This window comes from Opisthorchis viverrini (assembly GCF_000715545.1).
Source record: "Opisthorchis viverrini unplaced genomic scaffold opera_v5_43, whole genome shotgun sequence".
NCBI lineage: Eukaryota > Metazoa > Platyhelminthes > Trematoda > Opisthorchiida > Opisthorchiidae > Opisthorchis > Opisthorchis viverrini.
In genome coordinates this window covers 1,591,473-1,603,917 of record NW_008751699.1, presented here as the reverse complement: position 1 = coordinate 1,603,917, position 12,445 = coordinate 1,591,473, and the positions used below count along the sequence as shown (strand labels likewise).

Sequence of the window (12,445 nt, the reverse complement as noted above, 5' to 3'; positions counted from 1 at the left end):
TTGTATCTTGGTCTTCATAAGCTTGCAAAGTTGTGGAATTTCACAGTGAAATAGGTCATATTATGATCGATATCCGCACCACACAATCGTTCCACACTGGGCTCGGACTATCCGGCACGTCGTATGTTTATTTTAAGACCTGTGCAACTACACTTTTCTCAAGATGTCACCTGGTCATCACTACACACTGACAAATCGCACTAAGTGTTCTGAAACTGTTAATCGGCTTGTGCATCACTCGCCTGCTTTTCATGATATCGAAGATGAGACGCTCTCTAATCCCCGAATGTCTGATTAAATTTCCGTAGAGAAACCACAATAGAAAACCTCAAGCCGCCAAATTAAGCTTTTCAATCGACTGTCATCCCAAAGTGTTTATGTTATTGGAACAACCACCGCACGAATCCGTCATATTAGTGAACTGTTTCTGATGAGAGAAGACGTCAATTAACCGGTTGCTTGTACTTGAATTCGCCATGGTTAGACTATTTCACAGCTTGCATACCCAGTGCAGGGAACACAGTGAAAAGATCGCGACGACTTAATATCTCCGAGTTCCCGTTAATCACCTCCACTTACACATGGGTACTTTTTTTTATAACTTACCGTGTTTGGATGTTCTTATCCCAGCCTAAGTGGATTAAGGAAACACTGATTACTAGTTGTCTAGATAAGAGAAACTATCGACCATCATGCAGGTTCAACATTCTCATTAGTTCATGTGAATGATGGATGTGCATTAGAATAGAATATCTGAACTATTAACCTCGGACGAGGTGAAAAAATGGCATCCAACGCTACGTTTGTTTTTGAATTCACAAGCGAACACAAAGGAAGTTTTGGTACAATCGCAGCAGATAGCATGCGATTTGTCGCAGCCGAACAAGGGAATACTCTAATCGAGGAAACATTTTGGAATCCACCACCGCCGTTCTCATCATCATCAGCTGTGAAAAACATCATACTTGCCGCACGCTGGTTGTGGCTGCCACAGTTTCGTTCACTGATGATTTGAGGATTTGGTGTAGATAGCTGTGAATTGGAAGCGGTAGCTGACATAACTGATGCATCAGTACGTGTTTCTCAGGGGCATTATACTGTATAACTTTCCAAAGCGTGATATGGTCTTTTTGCGGTGACACCCAATTCGTATCAAGAACCACGTCATCAAATGTTAGTGGGAAATGGTGTTAAATGTAAAGCGGTCCTCTGTGCCATTCATTCCCCAACAAGAACCGCTTCGTAATCTCGCATAAAATCAAGTCTACTTAGTTATTGAGTCTTGTTTAATCGTTCCGTCGAAGCCTGCCTTAGTAATCTCTACAGATTCAACGTAACTTTGATTTTTTGCAACAGCCACTAGCATTTTATCCTCTCTGAAAAGCACCCTGAAAAATAAACGGCCTCCTTGATTCTGTGTATATGCAATCCGACCACCTGCATTGTAATGTATGGACAGTTACATCAAAACATATGAAACAAGATCTTATCTTGTTCCACTTTATTTTCTTATTCCGTTTAAAAGTCAGTATGAGACCTACAGCATGTCGGCGAAATTATCCACTTATGAACACCAACTGCTCACATCTTTGTGGATTGGTGAAATACGGCAGATATTGCTTCCCACTACAACAGTTCAAACCTAATGAAGCTGGTGGCAGGTGCCCCACAAGTACAAACCATGACCTGTTCACCGAGATCACCCCTCAATGGGACAAACCGATGAAAAAACACATTCACGTTGAGTTGCTCCCCATCAATATGCACCATAAAAGAAGTGCCACAAACAACTTACTCAGATTTTTTTATTTGACCATCTCTCCAAATAGTCTTCGTTATAAGAATAGCTGCAATACCAGTCCAGCATATTGGTAAACTCCTTCTGATAGTGCCGGGCATAATTCAGTTAATAAGTTATCCTTGAATAAGTAAACAGTGCTGTTCTCTGCGGTTTATCACTGCTATACCGAATGATACCAATACACATAAAGGGTTGCATGAAGCAATGAAGCATCGGTGTTGAACACTGATGTCATGCTGTCGGCGATGATGATTTCCTTATAAGATCACGCCTTAGTGACAATTTAATGACGAATAATGATTTCTTGACAGTTGCCAGCGTAGTTGGCATTCGTAAACTGTTGGTTTCCGAATACTGCTTTGCAAAGACGCGAAAGCTTGACGTTTTCGGCGAGTTCCTTGAGGAAACCACTGGTCAAAAAACCTAACCGTCACTTCACAGTTCGAGCAAATAACAAGGTAGCAGAACATCACAAACCGAGTATCACTCTTCATTTCATAACTTGTTTCCAGTGTGGAACTTGGTCTGCTTCGCTCCACTAGCGAGTAAAATGGGTTCAAGGTCAGAAAACTGTCAGTGAATCACTGCGTAATTTCGTCTGCTGTCGGTTTGCTCGTTAAGAGTAACAACCACACAGCTGCATTTCCAGATGCGCTTGTCACTAAGACATAACTGCGAACAACCAGGTATAATACAAAGATGTGAAACGCCCAGGGATTGGATTGTGAACCACCTCTCGGTTGGTTGTCCACCGGAATATATGAACACATACAGGCCAGCAGGAGACATGTTGCGGTCTCGCTTGTCTGGATTTACGAAGACAGTGAGGGACACGGGCTTAATTGGTGCAGGGTCCCGATTCCTGTCCATGCAAGGACACAAAACGAGCGGGTGTTCGTCGAGACTTGCGCCTGGATAAAAAATCAATCAATGAATAAATTTACATTGATTTACCAACCAAAGGACTACACAGTTGCTGAACCCTCAGTCGTTTAGCAAACAAAACAATAGGAAAACAGCAAATAGGTCAATCAACTCTAAGAAGGCTGAAAAGCAAGAGTAAGAGAGGAGGATCTATTCAGCTAGCCCCGTAGTGATAACTTCCTCTGGACCGATGACTGAATGTTTACAATCCAGCTGCCGAACTCGCAGAGTGAGCAACAATAGAGTAGGCATACAAGCTTCCCATTTTTTGTAACCCTTTCATTTTCTTTCCATCCTGGTGAGTTACTTGCCAGAAAAAAGATAAATGCTTATAAAATCCGTTAGAACGTTTCCGTCCAAATCGAGATCACGGAAATCGCATGACATTTTGGTGTTATCGGTGACATCCACTTAAAACTAGATGAGTTGGTTCTACGGGTTTTCTAGTTTTCCTTTCCTAATAATCGATATTTTACACAAGGTATCATGTAATTTGTTCGTGTGAATAAAAGGATAACATGAAAATCTGGGTCGTGCGTTTGCCTTCATGAAGGTTAGCACATCAGAAGAGCGGACCAGGACAGCTGCCAATCCACATGACTTTCTACGTGAATCACATGATTGAACCGCATTATGTGATCACGGCCGTTTGAGGTCATGCAGCCGATTTTGTCAAGGTCACTAACGTTTAGACCGCCACTTTGACGGATGCACTTTTTTCACCCAGTACAACGATATAGGTATTGAGGCCCGCTTTCCGCTACTCACTTGTTGTTGCTGCTTATAGAGGGGGCGAAATGGCTCATGTGGTTAGAGCGCGAATTTACTGACCGGAAGGTCCGTGGTTTGAACCCGACCTCTGCCTCTCGGCTTCCCCTGTCTAGACTTGGGCAACCTGACAGTATCCCAGCCCTCGTGCTTCCTTCTGGTGGCATGGAAGTTAGCCACCGAAAGGGTGCTACAGCGGAACGATTTTTTATTTATAGAAGGGTGTTCTATTGTTTACCTTTGAAAACATTGCAGCCTAGAGTCTGTGCAAAAGTGTCTTATTGGGTGGAAACTATGGCAAATCAAAATACGTGGAGTTATGTCAGTTTGATGGGTAACAGGTCAGTGGTGTGCCTACTTGTTTATACAAAGAGTTCCCGGAATTCGTACTATCAAGGAAGCATGGATCTCCCCTTTCTGATAATACTGACTACGAATTTGACAAATTCAAATTCTATGCTGCTAGAGCAACTATCATTGTTAAAAGAACTCCGAATATGACTGACCTTTGGATTCAACTGGAAATGTTTACCTAAGACAAACGGCTTAGGGGAAAAAGAAAGTTATTTATGCTGTATTTGGACGTATTTGAAACCGACCAGTCTTCTGTTCAGGGAGCCTAGGAAACAGTGAGAAAACTGGCGGTATTCCTTCAAATGAACGATGTGTACCGCTATAACGCAGTGTTCTTAGCGTTCTTAGACCAGCTGTACATTCTTCTTCAAAACTCCTCGGGATTTGTTAAAAACTGCTTTCCTACCAGTGTCATTACTCATAGGCCGAGGCTATCATTATTAAGCGAAATGTGAACACTCATCTTTCTTTGTGACTGTGAAGTCGTACCACATTTGTCTTTGTTTTCGAATGAAAACTTACTAGGAAGAAACGAAGTAGTCTGTCAACCCAGAAGGTACAATCCAACTACAGTTCTTTAGTTACCTTTCCAAGAAGTTGGAAATCACTCTGCTCTGACATTTGCTGAAGTAACGAACCTTGAGAATGCGGAAGATAACATCACACAGAAACGCTAAGTACTTTGCATCGTTCGACTCCACGTTTTTTGAACCTTCCGTTTCTTCTTCGAGATAACCGTCGAATTGCGGATATAAATATCTACTTGGACTGACATTTGATAGTTAACGGGCCATTCACAAAATGAGTAATTTCCATTAGTATGACGACATCCTCATCTATATAAATTTATTTTACACACACGGCTGCCGTGACATAGGTAAATATCTAAGTGTTTGCAGTCTCCGCAGTAGGGAACTGCTTGTCTCTTAATTCAACCTGTATCTCAGGCAGACAGACACAAATCAGGTAGAAAAACCTGCAAACTTTTGGTGAATGACAATGGACGAAATTTCGTAACCTCCGTATGGGTACTCATCTTATCATACTTTCGACCATGTAGATACAACTTTCGATACGCTGTGCTCTCCACAAATACACTACGAGCAGCTTTGTTTTTAGAAAGGAAAAGAAGAAAGCGTTCAGCTCTAGCACCCTTCCGGTGCCTAGCTGCCATGCCACCCGAAGGAAGCACGAGGGCTGGGATACTGCCAGGTTGCCCAAACCTAGACAGGGGAAGTCGAGTGGTGGGGGTCGGATTCGAACCACGGACCTTCCGGTCAGTAAATTCGAGCTCTAACCACTTGGACCACCTCTTTGTTTTTAGAATTTTTTTCTTCAATTGGGAAAGCCACCCTCCAACCACCCTCAACGGCTAAACATGTGTTATTCAGTGGAGAGTTCATTCTACCAGTAAAGCCAATCTATGCAGCACTGTACAGCTGCTTCATCCTTACTAGGAATCATCAGAAGTGGGTTAATAATTGAGTTAGTAGATTCAAGGATAATCACCTTGGAAGACTTAAGAGTCGTGAATCACCGGCCGGTAAAAGTTCATTTCTCTGCCAGGAAACTTCCATGCTTTTCAATTCTTTCTTTTATTTCGTTAGATATCATTCTCCAGCCTTTACATTTTTCGTATCTGTAGCCGTTCTTTGAAACGGGATTGTCTCAACCGAACTAAATCGCATTGGCCTGCCTGGTGACAAAAAGACCTTTCAAACTTTTGACCGGCTAGTACGAGGCACATTTGCACACGTTGAAGAACACGTCGCATCTGGACTGTTTTGTCCAAACGAAGTAAAAATACCATAAGATGAAAGAAGCGTGCCATCACTGAGGGACCAGCGAACGTTTTCCGGAATCAGAACGAGTGTAGCCTCTATTGACAGAACATTTTTGGTGTCCTAAATTAGAGAAGCTTCGTAAGTGCCACACTGGGCGACTTGTTGTATGACGTAAAAGCTCAAACACGACGACACACTGGTCAGGATATTATCTCTTGTGCACTTTTGATTGAATATAGTGACTGTCCACTAAGTTATTTAAAAAGGCAGCGTTCGGTTCATCCATAAACAACGTATCTGAAGCCTGCACACAGTGTCCGAGTTTCCAATTTCATCCAGGTCCCATGCGAAATGGGCCAGTTCTGACAAGAAATAACCAAACATCCAATTTTCTTTGGTTTCCCGAAAAATGTCCCCAACTCCTCGGTGCCCAACTAATTAGGAAGAATGGGACATATACATTAATTCGTCAAAAGAGGGAATATGTCACTGTGAACGATATCTATACGGGCAGACGGAGAGATGGGAGCGAGTTACTTCCCTTTTTGTAAACCTGGAGTTATAATGCTCCACCATAAAAGGACTGGTAACTAACGTATATTGATTGTACTCTCTTTTAAGGATCCCATTCTAAGCAGCCTCCTGCTCTTCAGTCATGCGGAAATTTTATGAACATGCGGCGCGAAAGAACACGGTGAATAGACTGTTATGCCGTTATTTCAAAGCCCAGTTTTCCCCGTACAGAAAACAATTCGTAAAATGAACAAGGGAATTTGATCCAGTTTAAAATTATCTGCCAACCATTTGTACTACAGGCCCCTTGGAGTAAAATAAACCTATGCGTGGATCTTGACTGACCGCTGATAATTTTTTTCTGGCTTACTGGAACGTAATGCATTTCTTGTAGACAGTAAGGCAGTCGCAAATGAACGTCACAATCGAACATTACTGGACTATTACACAGACCAGATTTGGACGAATTGCATGAGCTTCATTGAACTTATATCTGGACACGTTTTTTCCATTACTCATTCCCTTTGCTAACCGGAAAACTTTGAGCGATGAGAGATTCCATGATTGATTTGTTCAGTTGATAGACTTATTATGAATAATTCCAACCCCGTCGGACAGGCAGTCAAACGTGACGCATTCAATTTTTTTTTAGATTACGACGACGAATATGATGGCCTAGATTTGCTTGCTCCCCGGAAGCCACGTGTTCAAGGTTTTTGCTTTACTGAGCACTTCACACGGTCGAGGTTGAAACCTAGCGCCGATTTGATAAATGTTATTCGTACCCCATCTGGTGCAACTCAAGACAATCTCTCCCCAACAGAACCCCATCCAAATCGAACCATTGCCTCACCCCGCTACCAGTGGTGTGCAGATTTTCTGCAGCCAGCTTCTCAGTATTACCAGTTTCGTCAACGTATAGAAAATGGTTCTGTGTCATTGGAAAACATCAATATAACTCAGCCCAGTGAGGAGTCTACCAGCCAGTTGCCGAGTCTGTCAGGAACAATCAAGGTTAAAAACATGTCCTTCGAGAAGCAAGTCTGGCTCCGACTGACCACCGATAACTGGCATTCGTACACAGACCACATGGCATTGTACAATCCTCAGCTTTCCGGCACACGAATTCACACAGCATCCAGATTTGACACGTTCACTTTTCATGTGAAAGTGACTCCTCAGTTGCCAACTGCAGAACAATGTGAAAAAATCGAGTTCGCCATCCGGTACATAGCGGGTCTAGATGGATCTTGTGGTCAATACTGGGATAACAACAACGGAAAAAATTACGTTATAGAACGAAGAGTATCACACTATGCATGGTCTTCTGATCAAGTTTCCGACAACTCCAAGCCCACTTCAATGTTCGATAGTTTACAGAATTTCACGACGAATTCAAACAAATATTCAAGTCCCTATACCCCTGATTTTCGGCCAAACTTTGCCGGAATCACCCAGTTTACAAATTATCGTGCTTGGACTCATTTCGCCAGTGAGGATACTTACTACTGATAATCAACAACGTCCAATAGAGAACGCACGACTTCCATTAGAACTCTTGCGTCGTACTGGGCCATCCGCTTGCGATTTGATGTGGACCCGGCCCATTGCCAGTCCAGCCTCTTTTTGTGTGTGGTTCGGCGCCACGAACGACTCTGCCTTATCCACACGACCCACACAAGCATCCTCCTTTGAAAGGCCCGCAAGATTATCTCAACATCATGATTTAGCATCATCGTAACATCCATCAATGAACAATCCCTATCCGACCCATCTTCCGTGAATTGTCTTTGTAGAATTAAACTGTTCAGGCTCAACATTTTTCTTAAGCCACGTCAATGACCCTCAAGGCAAGCAGTTACAGCACCAAAATTAATCTGTGCGACCTTTACGGTGATTTCACATACACACTACATATACCTCATGCTTTCAATTGTTTGACATCCAATTACTTCACATTGTTTTTTTCTTCCATTTATTGGGAGGAATCTTTCAACCAATCCTGATAAAGCTCCATTTTGACGGAAAACTCCGAATGACAGATTCATCATCATCTCATTCTCATCACGATTATTGTGTCGACAAGCCCGATACGCCTTTGTTTTTATCTTTCAGCGCTTCTGAACATTATTTTTTCGGATTTTATACTACTTGCATATTGAATTTTTCCCCAGTTCCCTGAAGTTCATCTTCATACAGATGCTGTTGGTCAATATACATTGATTGAGTCAACCTCTGGGGCTATGTAGATTTTCTATACATACTCAGTACCATCCTGTACACAGTTCTTACCCCTCGCAGATAACTTGTTCCCCGACAAATTCAAACTGAACAACAAATAACAGAAAAGCAGAAGAAAGCCTGATTTTGCTAGCCTCTCATTTATTATTTTCTTAGTCCTGGTTCTGTCATATATGTTAATCGCTCGGAATTTTCTCTTCTGACAGACTTCTGTTGTTTATCGGTTAGTCTTTGTTTCACCGATTCCAATGATTCACTAACTTACGTTTAAGGAGTAAAATTAGGTGACCGGGAGAAGTGAGGTTCGAATCCAACCCTGGCTTCTATCTGGGTTTAGGCAAACTGCTATTATTTCAACCTTCGCGATTTCTTTCGGTGGCATGGACAGCGAAAGGTGTTACTCTTGAACAAATCTTTTGTTCACAAAATCATCATCATGCTATTAGATTCTCAGAACGATTATGGAACCGAGCAAGTGGCATGAGGGGCAGAAGATGGTGCAAAGGAATGTGAAGGTCAAGATTACAAGTAAGCCCAAAGAGATGAAAGCAGTCAGTTGTCTCCTAGTGAGAGAGTAAACTACTCAAATGTTTTTTTCAGTCCACGGATGTCAGATTTTACTAACTGGTTTCGTTGAAATGAACAATTAGTATAAATGGAATGCAACTATGATGGTTTCGTCACTGGTGCTTAGGAACAATCCAACCATCGGCTAAATAAACCGGTATTAAAATATAGATAGACCCCTTTAATAGAGACTCATTTTGTAAGCTTTTATCCCCCCCCCCCGCACACACACACAACTTCTTGGTGTTTTGTGGGCTTTGGTGGTGACAGGAATTCACACATACATCCATTTCCATATTCAGTTACCATCTGACGGCGATCATCCAATACATCTTAGTGTATTGCGGCCATTTCGACTGACTAAACTTCCTGGTGAAAATGTCAAGCGTCTCAGACTACTGTAGCCACATACTAGAAACCATCTTTACCAGCTTTCCATATTGTTACAGACAGACAGAGGAAGCTTTTCTCGGAGATGTCCTTGATAGAAATAAAAGCATTGTGCTGTCTCGCCTGGAGAGTTTCAACCATTTTTGGTCACGTTTGCAACAGCACGTGCTGCTTAGCACACATCGGCGTCGTTTTAGATTATATTGATCACACTGGAAACGCATCCGTCCATGGTAGGTGAGGGTACACAGACAGAAATATACTGATTGTTACAATGGGCGCCCTGGTTATGTGGATAGGCGGACATGGTAGGACAGGAAATATACGCCAGTAACTTGCGTTTAGGCCAGAGTTTCAAAAGCGCAGTCATACTAGTAAACTGTGATTTTTCAATGATCGCATTCACAGCTGTTGGTTGCTAGGCCTGTGGGGAGGACCTCATTCGGGGAGATAGAAATTAGACGGATTTCCAAACCACTGACCGGTTAGAATGATCAGGAGAGATTCAGTTTCCACTTATAAGAAATCTGTTAATTTCGACCTTCCACTTGGGAAAAATCAATGCCAATTTGCATTCAACAGATGACACCACTGAAAACAGTGGTTCGAGTAACACCAATGTGCTAATTAAGCACCATTCTCGTGAATCATCCTCCTTCCAAAATATAGAGTATAAATATGGTCCCTTCAGTGTCATGCCACAATTAGAAACCAATGCGAATTTTGAGTGAACAGATGACCCGTTTACAAACCAGATAGAAAGTATCAATTGCTTTTGATCCATTTGCTTTTGTTGAAGAGCTGTACTACGACATTATCTGTACCGCTACGTACGGTAAAGAGACCAGGCCGCTTATTTAGCTTTCGTAATTAGCTTCTCTTTACTGTGGATCGATTTCTTACTAAACCTTCGTGCAGTTTGTTATTCTCACCTCCGGAATGGTACAAATTGACATGTAAGCGCATCTTCCTGGACGATTAGGTGAAGAATCCTTGGAAGCAAAATATCATCGAACGAATTGCGCATTCTATCAGCTCAGTTACTGTGAGACCTAACCTTCCCTGTACACACTGGCTTCGATATCGCATTCGTTTCACCAAGCCACTACCCCGCAGTTCAAGCATCGAAGATTAGTACGTCAATCAGTCCATCTACTTCAGATCCTGTTCAGTCTTTTGGGCACTGGGATCTTCCACATGGCAAAATGGTTTCTTTTGGCCTTGTTAACTTTCATGTATTTCATGTATTTGAAAGGCAGGGCTCATGGTCATCCATTTCAGTAACTTAGCTTTGCATATCCTACTAGCGTAACAGCTTTGTGAGTGAATTAAGCGAAGATTTTCTGATAACATCTTGGATTAGATTTCACGGTCTTCGGTTAGTTTGATGAAGTGGTTCCCATTTCTTTACCCCACTAGTAGGCACCACCTGCAGGGATCCACCATGAGACACGGAAAGGAGAAGCATGTGTTTACGAGTAGCATCGAAATAGGCCGATCGGGTCATATTAGCTCTACGCTAGAGGATGCTTTCGAACAAAGGCACAAAAGCCTTTCGTGTTTAGCATGCTCACCCTGAGGAGAAAAATTCATGACCCTTTGTAGCCGTTATCATTTGTCCGTGAAGTTTGACAACATTCAACATCACGTGTATTACACCTCGCGGATAGTTGTTCAACCATCAGGGCAGCCATTCCGTCAAGACGTTGTGTTCACATTTCTGTCCGTAATGGTGACTTCAAGAGACCTGGAGTGTGCAGAAAAATACCTAACTTGGTTAGCAGCATCTAAATTAGATTAGTAAATGTTCTCAGTGACAGTTATGGAAACAAAGATCGAATTCACACGCGTGTCCCTAACTTATCTCTTGGCGGCAGTTGCATTCGGCTACAAAATGCAAGTGAGCTGTCGTGTCGAGTGGTAACAAAATACCAGAGGGAAGAAGAAGACACCTTGTCTATATGCGCAACTTTCGACGAAAAATGCGATGGGATACTTCAGACGCGTTTCGTACACAACCAGCTCTAGTGGGTACAGATGAAGTCCGCATTTATGGTTAGATTTAGGCTCGCACACTGGCAGTGTCAGCACTTGAAAATATAAATGATTGTTACCGGCTTCGGAAAATGTCTTTTTGTTGAAAAGCCTCGGGTTTTGGACAAGAATAGGATTACTGGTAACAGTAATTCACAAAATCTGATTTAAATTTTTAAAACATCTCTGTCGAGGATTGAGTAAGGTCTGTAGTTTAATCACAAACGCTCTCAAACCGAAAGTCTATGGATGTGTTATGCTCAACGCAACTCTCAAGGTAAAACTCCATATACATGGGGGCAATTTGGACTCTAGAAAAATTATAGGTATACTTTCGTGGACCACTTGAAACTTGGGACTGATTTTGCCCAGTACATTTATCTATTTAGATATGTGCATCTCTTTGTTATACGCTTATGAACAGAAGAAACCACAATATTGGAGAAAATGAAACGGTCGTTGTAATCTAGGGCGTCCACATGTTTTTGCTGGTTTGAATATCGTTCAAGTTCTACTGGAATCGCGTATAGAGTCTGGTTAGTTGAGCGGATGTCCTTTAAACAATCCCGCATCTGGTCGTAAACGAGTACAACTCAAACGTTTCCGAAAATTGTGGGCAAAAGAACTGTTTCCAACACAACTATCCTAGGAAAAGGTGGATGTCTTTGTTTCAGCGAGCCCATGGTGAAATTATGAATAACGTTTCAGCACTCTGATCGTTGCTGGATATTGCGACTGTGTGTGGTTGACGCAGTGAGCCACTGCAAAAATCACAGTACAAGCTGACGAAAACTGATGTTTTCATAACCTCTGTCTATGGATAAGATAGGTTAGAGAATTGCAAAGCTAAAAACGAACCATCTACACAAGGGGAACAGAGGTAAACTAGATTATGGAGATAAAAGTGTGAAAACTGTTCAAATCACGATCGGTTGGCCTGAGTGGCAAGCGGTTGCCTGAGTGAACCGTGAAAGATCCAATGCGCGTACAAATGCTTTCTGGGTGCATAAACTTGGGTTGTGTGATAGAATTGCGACTGTCTCAGCTGCGGTCTGGCATTATTCAACGG

At 42.3% G+C, this 12,445-nt stretch overlaps 1 protein-coding gene across 1 annotated transcript in view; it reads left to right on the top strand.

Annotated features, from left to right (window-relative positions):
• Window positions 1–8,582, top strand: part of T265_03162 (hypothetical protein) — a gene marked incomplete at both ends in the record, with an annotated part of 14,554 nt that extends 5,972 nt beyond the window's left edge. Inside the window, one exon of the mRNA XM_009167575.1 lies at window positions 6,797–8,582. Coding sequence (XP_009165839.1) covers window positions 6,797–7,656 — 860 coding nt within the window. The remainder of the gene's footprint in view (window positions 1–6,796) is intronic.
• Window positions 8,583–12,445: the final 3,863 nt, after the last annotated feature.